Genomic DNA, 25125 nt, shown 5'->3' with positions numbered 1-25125 from the left:
GCCTGGAACTCACTTTGTAGACCAGGCTGACCTCGAACTCAGAAATCCGCCTGCCTTTGCCTCCTGAGTGCTGGGATTAAAGGCGTGCACCACCACGCCCGGCTTAAGCCCTTGTTCTTTATCGCCCTGTTTTCTACATATTTTTTGTTCAAAGAAATACTTGTTTGTATTTCCTTCTGGCAATAGTAGCATGTTTTCAAGTCATATTTATAAAGTTGAATATTTTGTTATGTAACCAATACTAACTCCACTGGGTGGATTTTTAATTCACTCAGTAGTCTTGAGTGGTCTTTATTGGCCCTTCATTAAAATCTCATAAGAAGTACTTTTCACCCTAACAGAGGCTGTTGGTACCAGTGGCACTTAAGCAACTTCCCACGGTTATACTAGCAGATTAAGGGTCAGGAATAGAAAGTAGTCTAGAGTTTTGTATACCTGCCAGCTTTATACTACCTTGTTCTGATAGAAATATTATTTTAGGACATCTAGAGTGTACTATAAGGTTGGTGGTAAGCTTATAAGGAACTTGAAAGTGGAGTAACTACATTTCTCTGAGGGGAGAATTTAAAATTTTTGACCAAGTGTTGAGAGTAGTCTCAGAACATCACTTCTTAAGGAACCTTCCCAGATTGCCCTCAACCCTGCACCACATTTGGTCCTGCTTGAATGTTGCTCTTAAAATCTTAATTAAGAATAGTAATTGTGTAATTATTGTTTTTCCTCCTTTAGATTGTTCCTTGAGGACAGACAGGACAGTGCTTGTTTAAGGCTATATTTCTGCTGTCTGAGCAGCAACAGGTCTTCGAGATCAACATGGTTTTCATAATCCCAAGATGTTGCCTTTTATGTTCTCAGAAGCAAGCAGAAGCACAATGATCAGTGACAGTAATGTCGCTGTGTTAAATGTTGCTATGCAGTTTGGATTTTTCTTAGGTAGTTTAGGTAGGACATACGTGTTTGTATGAATTAAACTCAAAGTTACACCTTCTATAATCCATGCAATGTGTTATGCAATTATCATTTCTAAGTCTTGTAGCTTTCTTTGTACTTGAGGATAAAGGTGTTTGTCATAAAATATTTTGAACATTTCCCCAAAGTTCCAAATTATAAGACCACAACATTAGAACTTATTTATGAATGATGGTTGTAGTTTCATTTTTTTAAGATGCTTAATTGTTCAATTAACACCATTTGTGTTATAAGATATATAAGACTGACATGTAGAAGTGTTTGTCCAGAAACTTTTAAGAAATGTGTACTGTCTTTAGAGAGTTTAATATAGCATGTCTTTTGCAACATACTAACTTTACTGTTGACGCCAGCAATATTGTGTAGTCATTTTGTGTCGGATTGTTTTGAATATTATTGAGCATTTTAAATGCAGACTTGTTCATGTTTTATAAAGCAAAACTGTCAGAAGCTTTGAACTAGAAATTAAAAAGCTGAAGTATTTTAGAAGGGAAACAAGCTACTTGCTGTATTAAAGAAAAATATAATAGCTAAGAAAATCTAAAACCATACAGTTGACATTGCTGAATATCTGGCAGATGAAAAGAAATACTCAGAGTGGTTCTTTTGAGCAATATAACAACTTGTTATATTAAAATTTTTCTCACAGATATAAACTCTATAATCTGTAACTCATAAATGTATGTTACAAATGGACGAAGCTTACAAACGTGGCTGGACTTGTCACTGTGCTTGTATTTATTTATGTGAAAGCTTGGCAATAAACCTATGTCCTAAATAGTCAAAAGTGTGGAATGACTTTTTTAATCTACTGGTTTGTCTAAAACAGTTATGTTGACATTCGCCCTAATGGTTAAAAAAAAAAAAAGTGGGAGTGCCTTGGCACTGTTATTTGTGGTGTGAACCAAAGAAGGGGGCATGCACTTGTGAAAGACTTGACAAATTTGGGTCTTCACAGTTGGAATTGGGCATCCCTTTTGTCTGGCCTGTTATGCTGACATGTGTGATTAAATTCAAACTTTGAGGTAAATTGGAGGAACTTGTACATTGTTAGGAGTGTGACAATTTGGACTCAATGATTTGGTCATACAAAATGGACCTGGACCTACTTCTCGAAGATGTATATAATAACTCCATGTTACGCTGATTTCTTTCCACTTATCAATTAAATACAGAAGACGACAACCATCTGGGCCTTTTAACCCAGAAATTTAGTTTCAAACTCCTAGGTTAGTGTTCTCGCTGAGCTACATCCTGATTTAGTTTTGAAAACAGGGCCACCATCACCCCCCAAAAATCGTAGATATGATTTATGCTGGTATTTCAAAATTTTAGAAATAGGTAAAATTAGAAAGTTTTAATTTTTGAGAAATGGCTTCTCTAGAAAGATGTACATGGTGAACACTGAATGACTCCTAAAGAGCCTAGAAAACTGGTACTGAGCACACTGAACTGAGAGGTTTTACTTGAGAAAAATATGTATTGCTTTAAGTGCAGGAAGGAAGAACTTGGGCTGAAACTGGTGTCTTAAGTGGCTAACATCTTCACAACTGATGAGGAAGAACTTTACCCTGATACAAAAACCAAACAAAAAAATGAAAGATGACAAAGGAGCCCAGGCTGCTCTAGAGGAGGACTTGACTTCACATTCCATCACCCACACCAGATAGCTCGTAGACTGCCAATTAACTCCAGCTTCTAGCCTCCCCAGGCATACTTTCACACAAACACAGTAAGAATCCTTCCACCTGGCATGGTATTGCATATCTTTAATACCCAACACTTGGGGGACAGATGAGCCAGCCAGGGCTATATGACAAAACCTTGTCTAGAGGAGAAATTTCATAGCTTATTTCCTACTCAAGTAACCAGATTAGCAAAATTTACCAGCCAGAGATGAAGCTAACAGTGTCCACTATATTTGCAGTGTCTTAAGTCAATTTTTTTATATACTTAATAGAATTAGAGCTATGGTGAACCAAGTACAAACCTGGTGTGTTAACTTGAGAACTTAGCATAAAAAGTAGTTCATTTGTTCAGTAAATATTAAATGCTTACTGGCAAAGATTATGTCAGGAACTTGGCAAATGGTGATGAAACAATCATAGTTGTACATCTTGGTTCTGTGATCACCTTGGTTTGAGGTGTAAGTGGTTCCTTTGATCAAGGATGGAATTTTAAGTCTGTTCAATCAATAATGTATTGTTTTGTGATTGCAAAATTGCCTATCAAGGGTATAAAACCTTTAAAAATTTCATAATACCAGTTCATTATCCAGTTAGTTCCAAAAAGCCACTGACTATGGTGCCAATGTGGATTCTGTTCTCAAAGGAAGTACTGTCTGTGCCCTTTATTCTAAATAGAAACATCACACTGAAAATCTAAGCTGAAAGAAGCCAGATTCTCCTAAATAAATAACTTTCCATAAAGCTCAAACAGGGATTACTTTTAGGAGGCACTATAACTGATAAGTAATGAGGTTATTTCATTTCCCACAGGACTATCTGAGGAAAAATCAGTACAACTAGAAAACAACAGAACAACCAGCTAGGCAGGAATAACAGGGTTCCCAAGTCAGGAGGTCCATCCAACACCTTCTGTTGAGGGCACCAGACCTACATATTGTATATAAACAGGGAGGTGGGTGATTTTATTTGTCCTGAGTAAGCAGTACAGTGTACAGTTTACATTTCATTTAAAGATACATTAGCTCCCTCCACCCCCAAAGACTGACAGGCACTTTGGGGGTGGGGAGGGCTTTAGAAAATAACACTTGCATATATTAAAAGAGAAATTTCTTTAATTAGGCTTGTTGGTCCCATACCTTATCTACTGATATTACTACTTAGTAATATCTTACTATAATAGTCACACAATCATCTTTGCTCTGTTTAGGTTGTATATTTTAAGGCAGATGATAAACTGTAGATCTTAAGGGATGCTTCTGTTTCTGAGATGATACAAAGAATTTAGACCATAGAACAGTAGGTTGCACAAGCAATAGAATATGGCCTAAAGTGTTCTGACACTTAGAAGCCAAGCAGTGTAGGCTCCTTAAGAAATACCATTACAATCACCTTGCTAGAAATAAATCATTTTGGAGTAGTAAAGCAGTGTAACCTGTACTGTAATAGTTACTTTTCTGCTATTTTTCTTCCAAAACAAGTTCTTTATGCTGACATTTCCAGTGTTAGGAACTACAAATACTATTAAGTTGTCTTCATTCTTTTCTTTACCAAGGAGGGTCTCTTCCTTCATCTTGATCTGAAGGATGAACAAAGGCTTGAGCAGTGCGCTTTAGAAGATAAACTGCAGCATGAAGGCCCCCGATGTTCACCCAGACTGTATGGACCTTTTGCCACACATGTCCCATTCCAGATAAGGCCTGGCACACACAAAAAGCATAAGTCATTAGGCTACCAGTCTGCTTCTAAGACAACCTGGAATCTTTCCACTTAAATGCTATGGGCGGTGGGGTGGAAAGTTGACTCAGAAGAGAGAGCACTTGCTGTTTTTGGAGAGGATCTGGGTTCAGTTTCTGGTACATTGTGGCTTACAACTATAACTCCAGTTCTAGGGGGTCTATCCAACATCCTCTTCTGTTGAGGGCACCAAATGTATTGTGTACAAACAGGGAGGTGAGTGATTTTAACTCTCATGTGTAGTACCTTGGTAAAACATTTCTTGTCCTGAGTAAGCAGTACAGCTCTGCCTGTCCCTGGTCTACAGACACGGCTCATTTCCCGAAGGCAAGCTGGATATAGATTCCAATTTCTCTTCTTGGATCCCATCCTATAAAAGAAGGTCAAGTATAAACTATTGCAAAAGGTAAATAAGTAGTTTCTTACATGAGACAAGAACAAATCTAAGGTGTGAAGTCATCTTTTATAGGCCAGAGCCTCATTCTATGCCAATGAAGGAAACTGTTAGTCAAGTGTTTATATAGTTTTCTATCAGAACAATTTTTTTTAAACAACTGTAACTCAGCTTATTGAAGACAAACCACGAGTAGAAATCTGTCCCAAGAAGCAAGTGCTCCTCAGCCTACAATGTGGAGTAGGATCACGTAATGGCACAATGAGTGAAATGAATTATGGTAGGTTTTTTCTGACTGATAAAACAGTACAATAACAGGTAAACTCATGGTATTTTTTTAAAAAGGAAAATCCAATTTCTACCTTTTTCCAAATGGCATATCTGTTACAATAATATCCACAGAAGCAGTTCTCAGTGGGAGGTTGCAGATATCCCACTGAACAGCATCAATGGGCAAACCCCAGGATGTTTTTCTGTGGAAACAAAGGTAAGATATTTCAATATATTTTCCCAAGCTAATGAGATAGCTCAGAAAATAAAGGTACTGGCCATTAAGCCTCATGACCTGAGCTTGATCCTCGGGGACCGACCGTGTGGTACAAGGAGAGACCTAAATCCTTCAGTTGGACTTCTATCATCTACCCTCATGTCCACACACAAATAAATAAATGCAATAAAAGACATTCTGCGGTATGAATTTCTAAAGGTTGTTTTTCTAAAAAGAAATGTTATTATCTAAAAAGATAATATAGGAAGAAATATGTCCATAACTTAAATACAAGTTTTTTTAAATAGTTAAGACTGGTTTTCAAGTATGGTTAAGAAAGTACCAGGGAAAATGAGCTTACATGTAAAAAAGTGTCTAGAAGGCCAGAGAAATGACCCAGCTGGCAAAGGTGTCTGCCCTAAGCCAGACAAAAGGAATTTGATTCCTGGGACACACAGGAAGGAGACCCAACTCTCACAAGTCATCGTCTGACTTCCACACCATGACACAGCTCCATGGCACTTTCAGGCCCCCACACATATACAGATATAAACAGAAGCTTAACCCAGGAGCTTTCAGAAGCAAAGCAGCTGGAGGATTTAAACAGGCCATGGCTACTGGTATAGATAACTGGTAATTTAGAAGTTATGGTAATGGCTTTCATGCTTCTTTCAACTCACATTGTTCTAAATAATTAATTTGGTTTTTCAAGGCAGGGTTTCTTGTGTAGTTCTGACTGTCCTGAAACTCACTCTGTAGACCAGGCTGGCCTTGAACTCAGTTCCATCTGCCTCTGCCTCTGGAATAAACAAAACCTATACCATACTGTACCATTTTGGGAAAAGACACAAAAAATAATGAGCAAAAAAAGGAGAAATAAAATTTCAATAAAGTATGGAAATGGTAGTTAAATTAATTACAAATGTTTTTTAATAAATTAGATGGTGGGCTGGTGAGATGGCTCAGTGGGTAAGAGCACCCGACTGCTCTTCCAAAGGTCCAGAGTTCAAATCCCAGCAACCACATGGTGGCTCATAACCATCNGGGTAAGAGCACCCGACTGCTCTTCCAAAGGTCCAGAGTTCAAATCCCAGCAACCACATGGTGGCTCATAACCATCCATAACAAGATCTGACGCCCTCTTCTGGAGTGTCTGAAGATAGCTACAGTGTACTTACATATAATAAATAAATAAATCTTTAAAAATAAATAAGATGGTGACTTCTCACACTGTTCATATGGCTATAATGATACCACAAAGCACTGGGGGTGAATAATTCCAAGCCAGTATGGAGAGAGACTTGAAAAGATGCAATACAATCCTTGAAGTTAAACTTACCCATCTTTAATCTGGCTCTTAGTCAATAAAGATGAGATGTTATTTGCTGCTCTGTTCACTGCCAGTGGGTTGTTGTCCCCAGCAATATGGTAACAGTGAGACCACTCAGTAGCCCCCTATGAGACAGGAGTGTGGGTTAAACATGCCACAAGAGAAAAGGGAAAATGTCACTATGGCCAACTCTCAGTAACATGACAATCTGTGCCATTCATTTCCTAGCCAGAAATGACCTTCCTGTTCTTCTGCCTACTGAACTTTCACCCACTAGAAATGTGGCTCCAATGTCACCCATTATGACATCAATGTCAGCGCTAGAAGCACTTTGTACACCTCTGTTGCTGACTTAGCCCATTTGAAACTATGTCTATCACCTCTGCCTTCTAAGTAATCCAGCAATTCCTTCCAGATAGGTCTAGTATTTTCTTCTATCCCTACCCGGCAATGGCTGGCACATATAAGGGACTGCATTCTCTTAATTAACATGATTTTTAAAAATTTACCAAACTAACCAGACCTATGCTGTCTTGGATTGTGAGTTTAGCTTTTAAAAGATAACCAACATATTTCTGAAAAGGTTTTGTAGTTAAGTAAAAAATGTCAGCGGGATATAAATGCCAAGCAGTGACATAGACATATTTGTGAAACAAAGTGACATACTATGGTACCGTTTCTGCCACAAAGACATGCATGCATGAATACAGCATTTCATAACTCTTTTACCCAGACCCTTCAGGGTGATGACATTCTGGTCTATTATTCTATAATGACAGCAAACAAAAGGAATGTTCAAGTATGCCATAAACTGGGTGTGCAGGGATACAGAAAGAACTCCGGTAAAAGTCTCTCAGGTGACCTGTGCTTGCCAACCTTTTTATTATTATTTTAATGTTTAATCCAGTATAGGTTTCCTACCTTGGGCTACATTGACTTCTAAATCTCAGTGTGTTCTAGGGCAGGTATTAGATACTTTAGTGGGCACATCTGTACACAGACCCTTCACAGTTTCCATCATAACTCAGCTCAAGTTTCTACATTGGTACTCTCATGGCTCAGTCTGGTCTCCCCACCCCACCCCTTTGATTCTGCTGTCTACTTTGATTGTGTGTTTCTTCATCATGGTCAGTTTACCTGCCATTTTGTAGATACGTCATGGTTTAATGATGGCCCAAACCACTACAGTTTGGTTTCCAGAATTCTTGACTATAACAACTCAGCTCCTGTTCAGATCTCGAGAAGTAGTCACTCAATAGCCAGCACTAGTGGAACATTCAAACTATGTGCATTTTCCTCTTGAATTTTAACTCCCAATCAAAATCAGACCATAGATTTTCTAATTACACTGGATTATTTTTCCCTTTGTGGGTTGCTTTGGGCTTGCTCATCTGCCCGCTCAACACAATCTGTGGTACTTCTGTGAAGTTTCTTTTCCCTGGCTTTTGGTATGGTCTGGAACATTTCACTGTGTTAAACACAAAAATTTGAAATGACTTTACAGTGAGCTCCTGCATGGTCCCTTACACAGGTGTTGTGGTTCAATCTTGAAAGTTCTCTGCCTACAAGATCCCTTTTCCACTGTGTATTGTGGCTCACGCCTAATATCAGCACTTGGGAGAGGCTCAAGTAGGACTACCATGAACTCAAGGTGAGCCTGTGCTATATACCAAGACGCTGCCTCAAAAGGATTAAAAAAAAGAAGAAGAAAAAACATTTTCCCATTTCTTATTTTGCCTTCTGTAATGTTTTGTTTTTGTTTTGGTGACTGGCTTTCTCTGTGCAGCTCTGACTGTCCTGGAACTCTCAAGAGATCTGCCTGCCTCTGCCTCTCGAGTACTGGGATAAATGTATATGCCACCACCACCACCTACTTCTGTAGTTTTTTATGAGTGTTGTAGCAATTCTGAAAATTATTGATGGTCACTGGGTATGTAGCCTTGTCAGATTTCCTAAAATATGTTTTGTTTTGTTTTGTTTTTTAAAAAAAGGGTAAATGGCCAGGTAGTTTGTGCCCTAGAGGAGATGGGTGAATTTCTGTGAGTTTGAGGACAGCCAGGGCTACATAATGAGACCCCTATCTCAAAACAAACATAAAGAATACTTATAGGTACACTTATGGGTTTGTTTCTGTCTTGGTTTTGCAGTGCTAGAGATCAAGCCCAGAACATCTGTTTTGCATGCAGATGCCCTGGCACTGAGCTGCAATACTGTGGTTTCTCCTTTTCACTTATTCACTCCAGGAAGCTCTAATTATGTGGACGTTTATGATCCCTTCAGTTATCCTCTGCTGTTCAATCTAGTGCCTCATCTATTCGTTATGGGGGAGAAAAAAAAAAAGGCTTATCAGTTTGTCATTCTCAGCTTCTCTGTGATCCAGAAAACAGATTTCACTATCTGATCAAATGGTACTTGACTGTTTGAAATAAATGGTTACATGCTTTAACAGAAGTTTTATCCTGACTATGAGAATTTTTTTTCAAACTTCTGGGTTTTTCTCATTGGATCCAATTTGCCTACTAGGTCTGGAACATTCTGAATAGATCACTTGGCTTATGTAAAAATAAAAAGGTGTTATTACCTCTATTGGTATTGCCCCTGTTCCACACATTGGATCCACTATTACATCAGTCGGTTTAGGTTCACAAAGCCTGGAGGGAGAAAACAATTCAGCACATGTGAAAACCAACCAAAAACTGAGGCTTGGGATCTACTACTAGCATAGGATCAGCACACCAGCATGAAGGATCAGCAGTTTATGGTTTGAAAGTCAGCCTGGGGCTGACACTCAGTAGCAGCCCTCGCCTGTGAGTACAATGCTTCTGGGGGTAGGGGGGGAAAGAGAGCGATACTGATTTGTTATCCTAGCCTCAGGAAGCTGAGGCAGGAAGATTTTTAGTGGGCATTTGCTGACAACCAGACATTGAGTATCCTTTCAATTTGGATTTAACTATGGAGATACAGTCCTTAACATAAAAAACTGCTTTAACTTTATATACTTGTTATTTCACTAAATGCTTTAAACAACCCTATTACCATTTAACAGACAAATGATCCAAAGAAACATTTTTCCTAGGACACAAAATAAGGAGTCAAGACTATATGTGATTAGCTTTAAATGTTAGTCCTCAGGTTACTAAGTTTCATCTGATCAAATCTTTTCTATTCTGTTTGAGACCTTGCACCATGCATGTTAATGATCTCCCTCATAAGACAGGTTCTTGGGCAAGCCTGTAATGCCAGTCATTGTTAATGGGCCAGAATTGGGCACTTGATCAAATTATGTCACTCAAATCCTCTTAGGAATGTGGAATAAAGAGCAAGTAACTCTGGGTTGTTTGAGCCAGTCACATGCAACTGGAGAACAGGCAGTCACATGCACAGGTGAGCCAAGCCAGAACACACAAGCTTTTAGGAGACAGGAAAGCAGTCCTTTGCATTTTCTACCATCTAGTTTCTGCACTTCTTAATTTTTAGCCTTTATGTATATGGATATATTGCTGACATGTATATCTGCATCACATGTGAGCACTACCTGTCAAATTAAGAAGAGGGCATCTGACCCCCTTGAGGCAAGTTATTAACCATTGTGAGCCACCATGTCAGTGCTAGGAATTGAACCCAGGTTCTCTAGAAGAACAGCCATCTGTCTAGCCCCATAGTTTCTGCCTTTCTTGAGATGCACCCAAGGGTTTTTTGTGGCTCTGGTATAATCTTTGCTCATCTCTCCAACCACCACAATCCTCAGCATAATTATTACTTCATGTATATGTGTGTATGTGTATGTACACTTGTGTTTGCCACATGCGTGTGAAAGCCACAAATCAGAAATCAACATTGGAGCCGGGCCTGGTGGCGCAGGCCTTTAATCCCAGCACTTGGGAGGCAGAGGCAGGCGGATTTCTGAGTTCGAGGCCAGCCTGGTCTACCAAGTGAGTTCCAGGACAGCCAGGGCTATACAGAGAAACCCTGTCTCGAAAAACCAAAAAAAAAAAAAAAAAAAAGAAATCAACATTGGGCATCCCAACCCCACCCCTGTGCCTCTCGTTTTGTTTTTTTGAGAGGGTCTTGACAGAGCCCTGGCTGTTCTGAAACTCACTATGTAGGCCAAGCTGGCCTTGAATTCACAGAACTCTACCTGCCTCGGCCTCCTAAGTGCTGAGATTAAAGGTGTGTGCACCACACTCACCTGAGCACCTCTTTCAATTGCTCTTTACCTCATACCCTGGAGCTCACAAATTCAGTTAGAGTGGCTGGCCAGAAAGCCCCGGGGTCTCCTCCTTTCTCAGCCTCCTCAATGCTAGGATTACTGACAATAGAGATGCTGGGAGGCTGGGCTCAGGCTTGTGCGGAGGGTGCACCGGGCTATCTCCTCAGCCGAATCATTACTTTTTTATTCTATTTAGTTTTTTTAGTACCAGCACTCAAATAACTCTTTGTATGCTGGTTTCTATAATCGTGGTTGGAGGCAGATAATAAATGTCTGTTCAGTGAATGAAGCTTTGGAGTGTTTCTCTTTAAGTTTTCTGTTACTAACTTAATGTATTCCAGTTGTGAGGAACTGTGAAACCACACATGACCATGACAAAAGAGGAAGCAAAAATTGAAAAGGAAGAGAATGTAATTAATTCACTAGATCATGCCAGGAACTATACAGAATAAGATAATCTGACTATGTTTCTGTATTTAGTCCTTATGAACAAAATTTTTTAATAAATATTTTAACATTTTATTTATACATATTTGTTAGTATCTCTGTGTGTGCATACGTAGGCCAGAAGAGGATATTGGAAGAGGGTATGGAGCTGGAATTAAAGACTGTTGTAAGCTGCCAGACATGGAAGCCTAGAATTGAGCTCTGGTCATCTGGAGCAACAGCATCAACTATTAACTGCTGAGCCATCTCTATAGCCCTAAAGTCAGTCACCACTTATTTTTTTTTTAAGTATGCATATGTGTGGGTGGGATTTTTAAAGTATGTATATGTGCTGGTGCCTACAGAAGACAGGTGTTGAATCCCCTGGAGCTGAAGTTGCAGGTTATTGTTATCTACCAACCTGAATGTTAGGAACCAAACTTAGGTCCTCTGCAAGAGCAGCAGGCATTCTTAAACCTCTGAGCCGTCTCTCCAGCATGAGTGAACCTTTCCTTCTTATTTTTCTCTTTTGTTCACATGGAACACTTCACAAATCTGTCTGCTATGTTTATGCTGGGGCCCATACTAATCTTCTCTATATTGCTTTAGTTTAGTGTTATGTGCTGCCAAGTTGAGCACATGAATAATCTTTGACATCACACATCAAGCCCACTTTGCAATACTGAAATCTCAAGTGTAGGAGGGAAAAAAGACTTATTTGAGAAAGAAAACACCAAGAACGTAAGACTGACAACGGGCAGGCTGCTTGTCTTGCACTTCTCAAAGCCCCAACACGATCCCTAGGTTACTGCCAGTGTAACATTTAAAACTATGAGTAAATGGGGTGTGGTGATATGTACCGTGATCCCAGCACTCAGGCTACCAAGCTGCATGCCAGTGACAAGTTCTGTACTCACTCACACATCACAAGGATCCCCTCTGCTTCACTGCATAAAAATAAAGCCCAAGAAAACCGACTCTATTGCCTAAAGCAGCACATCCTTTCTCAACAGAAACAGCTCCTCACTGAAGACACACACAACCACCACTCTCACATTTATAATCAATAATACTAATAAACCATCCATGTGGTGTTTTCTGCATCAAAAGCTGACAATGGTAAATACTGAAGAGAAAATAGGTACTTTGTAATTCTAACTAAGAAAATGGTTTTTTTGTTTTTGTTTTGTTTTTAGAAAATGAGTGATTGAATTCAGAGCAAAGTATTCATTACAATATGGACAGCAAAAATCCCCTTCTGTTACCTGAGCATCCCATAGGCAAGAGTTGACCTAAGAGTTGTAGGTCCAAAATGTGTAATATTTCTGCGATGGAGACTCTCTTCTGTCAGTGCAATAGCAACAATGACTTCATTATCATGGATGTTCAGGAGAACCTACATCAAATTAGAAACAAATGAGAAAGTCAACAGTCTGAATATATATATTCAGGGCCTTATCTGGCCGTGGTACCACCTCCCAAGTGCTCTAATCCCAGCACTTAGAAAACAGAGGCAAGTGCATCTCTAAGTTCAAGGCCAACCGGGTCTACACAGTGAGTTCCAGGACAGCCAGGACTAGATAGAAAGACTGTCTCAAACAAACAACAACAAAATAAATAAAAATTTTAAAGAATAAAATATACAGAGCCTTGAAGCCAAGACTGGCTTGAATTTCTTAGGTAGGCTGGCTGGACTGAAACTTAAAATCCTCTTGCCTCTGCCTCATAAATGCTGGGATCACAAGAAAGAAATACATGTCTGCCTTATTAAGACTTTTTGAATTAAGATAAAAACAACAAAACAACTGGTTCACTCAGGGCTGGGTCTGAGCAAGCCAATGAGAAGAGTACTAGCTCGGCAGGTATGAAGACCTGAGTTTCTATCCCTGGAAACCAAGTGAAAGCCGAGCATGGCTTATACATACACACAGCCACCACAGAGAACTTTATCTTTAGAACATCTTTAATTTTTATTTTATGTGCACAAATGTTTTGCCTGAAAGTATATCTGTGCACCACATGCACACTTGGTGTCCATGGAAGCCAGAAAGAGGTGTGTGATCCCTTGGAACTAGAGTTACAGATGATTTCAGGCTACCTACTGTATGGGTGCTGGGAATTAAACTTGTGCTAGGATTGTGCCACCACTACTTAAGTTCTGACAGAATCTATCCATTGAGTACTTACCATATACCAACAAACTAAACCAAACACTTGAAACCATTCATTTGCCCTCCAGAGTATAGACCATAAAGGTCTACTCTATTATCGGCTCCATTTGAAACAGAGGCTCAAAGAGACAATCTTGTCCAAGTCTAGAGAGTTACTGAGTAAACATTTCAATCAATACCTATCCATCTAGCTCCACAGGTCATGCTAATCCTAACATCCTTCTAGCTTTATGACCACTGTTCAATGGCCTTTGTGCTAGCTTTGTCTGGAAATTTTACAAAGGTATGAGAACCTTTTTTTTCTTTTGTGGGTGACTGTCCATAAGGCAGAAGTTTACATTGTCTTTCTACCATTCTACTTTATTTTTGAAACAGTCTCTTACTGAACCTGAGTCTTGCTGCTTCAGTTGCCTGCTCCAGGGACTGCCTGTCTCTATCTATCAGTGCTAGGGTAACATGCAGACATTTACTCTGGCTTTTATGTGGATTCTAGGAATCTGAACTCAAGTTCTCAGGCTTGCTCAGCAAACACTTTACCCACTGAGCCATCTCCCCAGCCACATTACAGATCTTTTTCATCATCAATAAAAGCTAATACCCACCTCTACATCAAAGTTGGTCATATCAGCCTTCCACTTAAAGTACTCTTGAATAGCACCCCCAAAATCCCTCGCAGCCTCATTGGAGGTAAAGCAATGTTTCTCTCCTGCTCTGTTGCAGGTGACTCTAAACTTCTGTACCTGTGGTTCAGTTTCTTCTCTTAAGCTTTGACCAGTTTCATCTTTGCAAGATGACAAGACATCACCTACTAAGGTTGATATCTCTTCTTTGATGGCTGGATTTTCATAATAGTCCAAGATATGTGAATCCGAAGTGCTGCTGGCATGCTTTTTCTTACCATCTTTCTCATCTGCTTTGTCTCCTTGTCCACAGTCAGCCTTCTCTTTACCTGTACTCTGATTTGCCTTTCTGCGCTTTGCTTTCTTCTTCTTGAAAGTGGTGTTAATTTGCCAGACTTTTAAAGGGTCTGACCATGGGAGTTTTCCAGCCAGTTCTTCAAAGTCTCTTAGAACTTCTTCCTGCAAATGATGGAGAATGAAACCCTTTTGTTTCTCACCATTGTAACTGAACAAGTAAGTGCCTACTTTCCTTGTAGACAACTCTGGTCCTTATGGTGGAGATGGTGCGAGAGTACAGACCAGAGGATAAAATAATACCTGCAACAAAGGAAATGCCAGTTTCAACAGTAAGTGAAGATATATAAACATTATGCCACTAAAGAATAGAGCAGAGGGCAGATCAGATGCACAGCAGTGGGGAAGCAGGTGAATAAAAGGCAGCAGACAGAAAGACGACAACATGTCTAAATGAATTCCTTTCAGATCTTCTGAATTTGGGCAAAAACCCTAAGTTTAAAAATATCATCTGTCCAGATTTTAAACAGTATGATTAATTTTTTTGTTTTGTTTTATTTTTCTGAGACAGAATCTCTTCTTTATAGCCCCAACTGTCCTGGAATTCATCTATAGACTAGGCTGGCCTAGAATTCACAGGGCGATCCATCTGCCTCTGGCTCCCATGATTATCTTTTTAAAAAGTAAATGTGGTGGTGCTCCCCCATGCAGTTCTTCCCTGCTACGTGGACTCTATCTACAGTACTAAGTATGGTCCACAGTCCTAGGCTTATGCACTTGCTTACTACAAGGCCACTCCTCTAAGTCCATGGTGAAAAGACCTTAACTACCTTGACCTTTGCTATAGACCACACACAATAGCAGAGGCATATAAAGGGTGGTTAATATACAGCTGTCAGGCTAGGTTTATTGGCACAGGCTTATAGTCCCGGTTTCTAAGGAACCTGAGGCAAAGTTGCAGTTCAGGCCTTCCCGAGCTACAGAGTGGGTTCAGAGCCAACTCATATAACACATTAACACCATATCTGAAAATAAAAAGTAAGAGGGCCAGGGACAGAGCTCAGTGGTACAGTGCACAGGTCCTAAATTCAACTACTAGTACTCCAAGAGAAAACAACAAAGACACAGTTACTGGATGGTGTGGTTAAATATTTAAATGTGAAGTATGAAGGACTGCTATCTACAGAGCAAGCTCTAGCCAAACAGTTATACAATCTATATAAACATCTACAGTACAGACGTTAAGTGACTGAAAGACTGAAAAGCCAGGTGTGGTGATGCACACCTTTACTTCCCAACAGAGACAGATGGATCTCTGAGCTTGAGGCCAGTCTGCTGTTAAAAACAAGTTCCAGGTCAGGTGTGGATGCAGTGAGACTGTTTCAAAACAAAACAAACCTGTAGGAAATTAAATACTCAGTTTCCCAGTCACTTCAGCCACATTTTACTCTCTAATCTAGCACTTAGCATGCTAGATAAATTCACTCTTTAAGATGGGGAACTGAGGGTAGCCACCAGCACATCCCAGATGCCAGAAAAGCAAGAAGCTCCCAGAATCCAACAGGGATGAGATTAGCTGAAATGCCCAGCAAAGGGGAGGAAGAACCTGTAGGGATCTTATCCTGAGGTTAGACAAGGCCCCCTGTTGGCAGAAGGGGTCACCAACTCATCTCCAAATTCTTAATCCAGAAGGGCTCCTGTCTAATGGGACAAAGTGTGGAGCAGAGCCTGAAGGAAAGGCCATCCAGAGACTGCCCCACCTGGGGATCCATCCCATATACAGACATCAAATGCAGGCATTATTGTGGATGCCAACAAGTGCTTGCTGACAGGAGCCTGCTATAGCTGTCTCCTGAGAGGCTCTGCCAGAGCCTGACAAGTACAGAGGTGGATGCTCGCAGCCAACCATTGCTCTGAGCATGGGGTCCCCAATGGAGGAGTAAGAGAAAAGACTGAAGGAGCTGAAAGGGTTTGTAACCCCATAGGAAGAACAACAATATCAACCAATCAGAGCTCCCAGAGCTCCCAGGGACTAAACTACCAACTAAAAAGTACACATGGAAGGTTCCTTGGCTCCAGCTGCTTATGTAGCAGAGGATGGCCTTGTCTGGCTTCAATAAGAGGAGAGGTCCTTGGTTCTGTGAAGGCTTGATTCCCTGGTGTAGGAGAATGCCAGGGCGGTGAGGTGGGAGTGGGGGTAGGTGGGAGTGGGAACACCTTCATAGAAGCAGGGGGAGGGAGAATGAGATAGGGGGGGTTCCAGAGGGAAACTAGGAAAGGTTACAACATTTGAAATATAAATACATAAAATATACAATAAAAAATCACTTTTTAAAAATATCTTTTGTCTATAGTTCATTGGCAAAAATTAAGTGTGCTTTCCTTGATGACTAGCTCTAAAGTCTGGTGCCCCAAGGCCAGGGAGGAAGTAAAGATTATAACAATTCACTTGGTGGAGCAAAAATTATACTTCAATAAAACAATAAAAAAAGGACAAAGTGAGGAGGAAAGGCCTGTTTATCCCCAGCCAGTCCAGGGAGCTCTTCCTCGTGGCCTCACCCTCAGAAGCCTAGAGAAACTGCCTCATCCCAAAATTCCAAAGTTCAAAACTTTATCAACACAGAACTTACAAAAAAAATGCAGGGGAAGGAAGCACCTGCAGGAAAGAACACTCCCCAGAAAACTGGCCATAGAACACTGTTAAAAAATATGATTTAAGGCAAAACAAACAAACAAAAGACAATGACATCAAAAATATGAGAAAATGTCTGGTAAATAAGACCTCACAGCAGACTTAGAAGCAGAAATGAAATGAGCTGAGTCACCAGGAGATGGAGTTTACAGAGTTTAAAGAAAACGTAAACTAAACAAATAAATAAATCAGGGAGTTAGGCAGGTGTTGAGTTGGTACCACTACTGTGGCTCTAGTACGAGGACCTGAGTTCAATTCCTCAGCACGCATTTGAAACAGCAGGAGTGGTGGCTTGCACTTCACTGTGCTGGGTTGGGGGAGATAGGAAAAAGATCCCTCAAGTTTTCTCACCAACCAGGTGGATTTCAATGAATTTGAGGCCAGTTTATTCTACACAATGAATTTTATGACAGCACATCTGAATAGGGTCTGCATAGTGAGATCCTTCTCAAACAAAAAACCCTTAAAGCTCCAAAAGAGAAAACACAGTGCATGAAAAATCGTTATATAAAGAGAAGTTTAAAAGAAAAAGAATGCACAATAGAAATCTGAAAACCCCTCTAAAACACAGCAAAAACCAAACAATAAAACACAAGACCAACCAAACTTTACCCTTTATTTTATATGCTAATTTAATAAGAATCAAAATTAAATTTTATTTGTATTCTACATGTGCATACTTTAAAAAAATAAGTAGTAATGAGATTTTACTGGGGGAGTGTGTGCAATTTACACTCATAATCTGAAGGGCTTAATTTTTCATAGTCAAGACACAGAAACTTCCTTTGTATAGAATTGAAATTTATCTTAGACCCTACTCTTTCTGTACTGGCTAGTTTTGTGTCTACTTGACACAGGCTGGAGTTATCACAGAGAAAGGAGCTTCAGTTGGGGAAATGCCTCCATGAGATCCAGCTGTGGGGCATTTTCTCAATTAGTGATCAAGGGGGGAGGTCCCCTTGTGGGTGGTGTCATCTCTGGGCTGGTAGTCTTGGTTATATAAGAGAGCAGGCTGAGCAAGCCAGGGGAGGCAAGCCAGTAAAGAACATCCCTCCATGGCCTCTGCATCAGCTCCTGCTTCCTGACCTGATTGAGTTCCAGTCCTGACTTCCTTGGTGATGAACAGCAGTATGGAAGTGTAAGCCGAATAAACCCTTTCCTCCCCAACTTGCTTCTTGGTCATAATGTATGTGCAGGAATAGAAACCCTGTCTAAGACACTTTCCTTTGAAATTTATATCAAAAATGTTTTGTGGGTGTGTGGTACATGTGCATGTTGCTGTGCACACATTTGTGTAAATGCATGTGCAAGTGCGGTAGCCAGAGGTCAGGGTTAGTGTCTTACCCTGATTGCTTTGCATCTCACTTTTTTTTTTTTTGGAGAGAGAGTTTCTCTACGTAGTGCTGTTTGTTCTACACTCTCTGTATAGCCCAGGCTGACCTCTAACTCAGAGATCTTCCTGCTTCTGCCTCCCATGCTGGGATCAAAGGTATGAGTTACCACTTCAGGGCTGGACTCACTTTTTGAGCCAGGAATTCTGTCTGGTTGATGGTAGTGGCACCTACCTTTAATCCCAGCACTCAAAGGCAGGCCTAGATTTGATTTTTTGAACAGCCCAGTCCACAGGACAGCCAAGGCTACACAGAGAATTCATGTCTTTAACAAACAACAACAACAAAACAAAGAGACAAAACCTCTCACTCAACCTGGGACTCATTCAGCTAGGTTGCCTCCTCTATTCCCTTCTCGATGAAGCCACACCTTACACTACCTCCCTTAGCTTTCATGCAGATGCTAAGGACTGAACTCAGATCCTGCTGCCTGTGCAGCAGCTACCTTCCCAACAGTGATCGCCTTCATCTGCCTTCAAGAACCTGTTTTACAGCGATTTCTAAGGCAACTTTGAAAGGTTAACTGATGTAGACTTGTAGTACATCAAATTCACCTCTTATTAGAGATCAGAACTGCCTCAACTATACAAATTTTAAGATAAGCTAGGGTAGGAGAGCTACACACACCTTTAATCGAAGCACTCAGGAGGCAGACAGGCAGAGCTCTGGGAGTTCAATGACAGCCTAGTTTAACAGGCAGAGCTCTGTGAGTTCAATGACAGCCTAGTTTACACAGCAAGTTCCAGGATAGCCAGGGAGCTACCCGGAGAAATCCAGTATCAAAAATCAAGAAAAACAACAACAAAAAGATTAAGGTAAAAAAATCCAAATATTTAACAATGTCTGGTAATTTAAGTGCAAGAGAATTTAAGATAGGATGCCCAATAACATTTACTCATGCATAAAACTGACCTTCAAAATTCCCAAATACTTAGCAGTATAACTTTTCAAAAGACTGCCTCTAAAACTGTTTTAGGTATCATTCAGTTGGTAGTAACTATCAGAAATCTCGAGAGTTAAGCCTGGGGATGTAGTTCAGTGGGAGTGCTCACTTAGGATGTAAAGGTCAAGGGTTCAAGCCACCAGGACACCGCTAACAGAAAAAAAAAAAAAAAGTCTGAAGGATTATAATACTGTTTCTAATGCTGAAGTTATTTTTATAGGTAATACAATTTTTAGCTATTTTCAATGGATATTCTTTTAGAGCTGTTTTAATTTTTAGTAAGCTATGGGTTCTGTTAGCCTTTTAGTTACTGTTAATTTTTTTACTAGGATCTAATGAAGAAAGTGCTTTATTAAGCCCCTGATCCCAGATCAGTTTTACTGATTTGGGGATACTTTGGCTTTCCAAAATAATCTGGAAAATTAATAAAGAAAAGAGAATTAGACCACATACCACAGTTCTTTTAAGAAAGATTAGCTTTAAAGTAGACATTAATATGACATTGACAGGAGAAGTTTTAAGCACTTGATTCTGGAAACTTGGCCAGAAAGAGATATAGGGGAAAAAACCTAAAGTGTTACTGAGGTCTGTTTGCAACCTTCAGATTAAACAGCAGCTGAATATTTAGGACTCAGAGATAAATACAGGCTGAAGACAAAGCTGTTGTCCTAACAACTGAAGGGGTATTAAATGTTGCTTTAGCTTCATTTCAAAACATGAAGCTAAAACAGGCCAAAAGCAAACGGGGAGGGAGCTGTTTGTGTTCTCTGGCTTTTGTTCACATGCTGGAAGCAATTCTAGTTTCAAACCGTGTGGACTATCTGTCGAGCTAATCTAAGCCTTTTTCCCGATAACTTAGGGTTTTTCTTTAACAGTGACCTTTAGGGCTGGAGAGATGGCTCAGCAGGTAAGAGCATTGACTGCTCTTCCAAAGGTCCGGAGTTCAAATCCCAGCAACTACATGGTGGCTCACAACCACCCATAATGAGATCTGGTGCCCTCTTCTGGTTTGTCTGAAGTCAGCTACAGTGTACTTATGTATAATAATAAATAAATCTTAAAAAGAAAAAAAAACAGTGACCTTTAAAAGCAGCTTCTGGGATGGGCTCTAAAGAGATTTCTGGATTTTCGTGAGAAGGCTTACTGTAATCACATGCTTGGCTCGTGTTATAGTCTCAACATTGTAAAGAAATAAACCAATAGCAAGGCTAAGTGACAGTGTGACAAGGAGGTAGTACACGAAGAGAACAAGCTCTGGGAAAGACCATGCTTGGAATAGCTCACCTTCGTAGCTTTGAACTGGTAATCTTTAAACTCCTCAACAACCACAAACAAGTTATCAACTGATCTCAGACAATGAACCTAGGGAAGAGAAACACATGTTAGAAACAAACTTCTGAACATACTTGTAAATAACACAAGCTATCTACAGTTAAATATTTAAAAGAAAAGAAGTACAAAATTAGCCAGGCCTGGTGGCGCAGGCCTTTAATCCCAGCACTCAGGAGGCAGAGGCAGGCAGATTTCTGAGTTCGAGGCCAGCCTGGTCTACAGAGTGAGTTCCAGGATAGCCAGAGCTACACAGAGAAACCCTGCCTCGAACAACCAAAAAAAAAAAAAAAAAAAAAAAAAAGTACAAAATTGGTTCATTTTTATATTTTTGAGATAGGGTGTTGTTATGTTGCTCTGGGTTGCCTCAAACTCACAATCCCCCTGTCTCAGTGTCCCCAGTACTGACATTAGAGGAATAAGCTACCATGTCTAACTAAATAAAATAGGTTTAAAGCAGCACCTCCTGTCTGTATTTTATAGTTAACATTTGTCCCATCCTGAATGGTCCATTTCTTTGGTTACCCATCAGTTCCTGCTTTTCCCAGGAGAAGGGCCACTGTGATAATGTCACACAGGCAACAACACTGGTTTAGAGGGGAGAAAATATAAAGACAAAATTTTCCCATCCTGAGTGTTCCATCTCTTTGGTTACCCATCGATTTCCGCTATTCCCCAGAAAAAGGGTCACTAAGATCAAAGTATACAGTCCGAAATGTCATGCAGTAGCACTGGTCTGGGAAAGGGAAGGAGGGAAACACAAGTGAGGCTTTATCGTTCTCTCATGTCTTTTGGCTGCATATGTCAGGGGCAAAGAGCACGGATCTACCAGAAAATGCCTATACTCCCAGCTCTTGGGAGGGGCAGCACGCTCAACTATATAGTAAAATTTAGGCTAACTTGGCTACATCAGACTCCGTCTCAACCTCCTATCTCTCCCCTCCAAAAAAGAAATCACATACAGTTTAAGCTCTAGTTCTGTGATAGCTGAATTACTGCAAACTACTTTTCTTCTTAAACCTAATGACTGATGACAATAGTGTCCAATCTTCACAAAACTGCTGAAGGCATCAAGAAAACACTTGCTTACTAACAAATACCACCAGTATTTTGTGAGTGTCTATGACATGTTATATGCTTCCAGCTTGGTATACCCTAGCAAGACAACAGATAACAACCCATACCCTATGCTACTTGTGTAGTAAAGAGAAATTTGGTAGCTTTTGTTTCCATGCCATGGCAGTTTGCTAACCTCTGCTTCTCACCTGTAATCATCTACTTTTGATCAAGAATGTCTTTGAAGGGGCTGGAGAGATGGCTCAGTGGTTAGGGGCACTGACTGCTCTTCCAAAAGACCCAGGTTCAGTTTAGACTCTAGTTCCAGGGGAACTGATTCCCTCACACAGACATATATGCAGACAAATGACAATGCATAGAAAATAATAATAAAAAAAAAAACTTTTCTTTTTTTTTTTTGGTTTTTCGAGACAGGGTTTCTCTGTGTAGCCTTGGCTGTCCTGGAACTCACTCTGTAGACCAGGCTGGCCTCGAACTCAGAAATACACCTGCCTCTGCCTCCCAAGTGCTGGGATTAAAGGCCACCAACGCCCAGCATAAAAATCTTTAATAAAAAACAAAACAAAACAAAAAAACAATGTCTTTGACAAGGATGAAAAGGATGAAAAGCAAAGCTCACCTTTTGTGTGTACCCAAACTTTTGCTAAAGTAAATTTATCTGTCATAGACATTGGTAGGTATTTCATTTCGGTGAATAAATCAGGAAATGCTACAATCACTTCTAAACCACATTAAACCAACACTAAAATGTACTAAACTGAATATACATTACAAAGACATTATAAACAGCAACATAGTAAACTAGTCAATTTCATAAATCAGTATACAACAGAAAATGCAGATACTTTAAGCGGAACAAAGTATAGGATTCCCAAGGGGGGTTCTATAAACCAGAAAAATAATCATAAAATAACCAAGACTAATTTAAATACTCTTTTGTTCAAACCTGAGCCAGACTTTCCACTGCAATATCAAAATATATCTTTCCGCGGTCTTTGCTGATTCTGCAGGCTGACTTCAGTTTCTCTCTCACTTCCCCTGCAGCCATCTGTTCGAAGCCAGTAGGGACAGTGGCTCCAATAGTGACTCGGAGATGCTCAGAGTCACTGCTGACGCTGCTGTCCACCAGCAGCACAGGTTCCTTCTCATCAAGGTTCATACCCAGGTGCTGTCTGGTAGCTTCTTGAGTGTCAGCCATGATGAAGATGTTTCTAAAAGGCCCAACAGTCTCTAAAGGCAATACAGGGGAGAAAGGGGGAAACAATGCCATCTCTTTTCATATTTCAATGTACGAAACGAGTTAAAACTGTCGTATAAATAAGGGCACGGGTTACAGTTAGTGAAACAAGTGATTAAACAAGCACTATGCAGGCTCATCAGGAGAAAAGACGAGTTAAGAGTATTTCCACTGCATGCAGTGCTTGGCTTAGGGTCATCTGTGTTGGTAAGCACCGTCTTACATTTGCTAACGTGAATAGGGAAGCTCCTCTATTGCCCTTTCAGCTTAGCAGTTCAGAATGGGAGGCTGTAGTGGTTCGGAGGTATAAATTCTTGGCTTCCCACACTCACGGGTCCAAATGACAAGTCAATCCTGCCTAGTTTCAAACTGAAAACTAAATATATCTCTCTTTCTCAAAAGTTGGAAGGTTTTAACGAGAACACAATTCTGGACTAATGATCAAAACTTTTCATGTGTGGGTGAGGTATCTATTTTCCGCCGTGTAGTCAAGTGGGCAGTTCATTTATTAAAGATTAACTCAACTTCCACTATCTAAACAATTACAAATATCTGAAAGCCTACTACACGGTGACGCCGAGATCCAATGACGCGCATGCAGGGGACACCTTGGAAATATCTGAAGCTAGTAAAACCGACGTCCTGGAGGAGTGTTTGAGTAGGTTGAAGGGGCTGGCGCGGTGTTACCGTGATGGAGGGCCCACACCTCCCACCATCTTTTCAAAATCGTCGTGGCTTAAGCCAACATCTTCCCTGTCCCCAATGCTGTGCCAACCAAGGACAGGCCACAGAGGTGAACGCGGTCCCACCGTGTCACCGTTCGCCACTGTGAACACAACTCCTATGGACAGGGTGGAGAGCGGAAGGGCTGTTCGGACTGGAGGGCAGTGGCTCTCTCACTCCCACCCTCTGCGAAGCCCGGCGAGAGTCCAGACGCTCAGCCTCCAGCACCGCCGCTCTCCTCCCCTGCGTCCCACCCACCCGGCCACTCCCGGCCGCGGCCAGTTACCAGCGGCGAGCACAGACCCTTCCGGTCGCCGCACCGGCCGGCTCGGCCCGATCCGAGCACGCCGCCGGAAGCCGAGGTGTCAGCCCGGAAACGGAAGTCAGATCTTGGAGATCACGATGCTCCCGCGCTCCGGGGCGGGTGGGCGAGCTTGCGCCGAGAGCTGTGCGCAGTCGGATGCACTCCGACCCGGAACAGGAAGAACTACCAGCCGGCCGGTCACCTGCCCGGAGGGACCCTCTGTCGAGGGCGTCCTCCTAGCGGGCGCTGGCATCGGTTGCTCGGTTGTTCTACTCCCTCTGCCCTAAGTGTCGAGCATTGGGATGAGACAGGGACTTGATTCCAGTTTTAAAGCCAGAGAAACCGAGGCTAACGAGATTCTTTCCCCCCCATTCCCGTCTTGCACAACACTCTTTGCTTGGAATTTCTTTTTGAGATGGGAGTCTCACTATGTAGCCCTGACTGGTCTGCTCGTTTAGTCGATCGTTCTGTCCTGGAAATCACAGGTATCCGCTGTTTCTGCCTCCGGGGTGCTAGGACTACAGGCGTGTGCTTCTGTACCCGGCTTGGTTCTGCAGGGGCCGGCAAGCTGGGCTGTAACTAGAGTATAGCGCCTAGCCTAGTCTGCGGTCTTCACACTGCTTCTTCTAGGCTGGCTGCTCTATTACACTATTATTTCATGTTTTTCTATATATTTCAAAGGTTACATTTCCTATGTTTTAGTCACATTTATTTCCTGTGTGTGTGTGGAGGGAGCTTGTGTGCCACACCTGAGGTCAGAGGACAACTTGGCAGAAGTTGCTTCTCTTCCACCAGGTGTGTTCCGGTGATCCCGCTCAAGTAATCAGGATGGGTAGCGAGTGCCTTTACCCTCACCAGCCCCAAATATAACATTTTAAAGGAGGAAACATAACTCAACAGAAAGAGACAGCCGAATTTAAGGGGGGGGGAAAGCAATGGTGGAGAGATGGCTCAGTGACTAAGGCCTGCTCTTCCAGAGAATACGAGTTTGGTACCCAGCACCCACCCACCTCAGGCCGCTCACAATTCCTGTAACTTCAGGGGCTCTGACAGCCGAGTATGGCTCCAAGGGCATTGTGACACTGCATGCAATCTTTCTCTCTCTG

At 41.2% G+C, this 25125-nt stretch overlaps 1 protein-coding gene and 1 long non-coding RNA gene across 7 annotated transcripts in view; one reads left to right on the top strand and one right to left on the bottom strand.

Annotated features, from left to right (window-relative positions):
* Nucleotides 1–1756, top strand: part of LOC110317189 — a 6998-nt gene extending 5242 nt beyond the window's left edge. Inside the window, exon 2 of the long non-coding RNA XR_003843233.1 lies at nucleotides 730–1756. This is a non-coding gene — a long non-coding RNA (uncharacterized LOC110317189). The remainder of the gene's footprint in view (nucleotides 1–729) is intronic.
* A 1995-nt stretch (nucleotides 1757–3751) lies between these two features.
* Nucleotides 3752–24102, bottom strand: Thumpd3 (THUMP domain containing 3). Of its 6 annotated transcripts, none has more exons than XM_021190519.2 (10): nucleotides 24002–24102; nucleotides 22702–22985; nucleotides 20634–20711; nucleotides 14012–14488; nucleotides 12504–12634; nucleotides 9184–9253; nucleotides 6612–6727; nucleotides 5148–5258; nucleotides 4638–4761; nucleotides 3752–4354 (listed from the first exon to the last, which is right to left on the bottom strand). In XM_021190519.2, exons 2-10 carry the CDS (start codon nucleotides 22951–22953, stop codon nucleotides 4202–4204), a joined length of 1512 nt encoding a protein of 503 aa, XP_021046178.1. In that variant the 5' UTR covers nucleotides 22954–22985; nucleotides 24002–24102; the 3' UTR covers nucleotides 3752–4201. The 6 variants fall into 6 exon arrangements, with proteins under 6 accessions (XP_021046178.1, XP_029390826.1, XP_029390823.1 ...); XM_029534966.1 differs by having other exon boundaries at nucleotides 24019–24034; XM_029534963.1 differs by lacking the exon at nucleotides 24002–24102 and adding an exon at nucleotides 23216–23959.
* Nucleotides 24103–25125: the final 1023 nt, after the last annotated feature.

This window comes from Mus pahari, chromosome 2 (assembly GCF_900095145.1).
Source record: "Mus pahari chromosome 2, PAHARI_EIJ_v1.1, whole genome shotgun sequence".
In the NCBI taxonomy this organism is placed as follows: Eukaryota; Metazoa; Chordata; class Mammalia; order Rodentia; family Muridae; genus Mus; species Mus pahari.
Note: the sequence above shows the minus strand (reverse complement) of the source record. Positions and strands in the feature narration are given on the sequence as shown.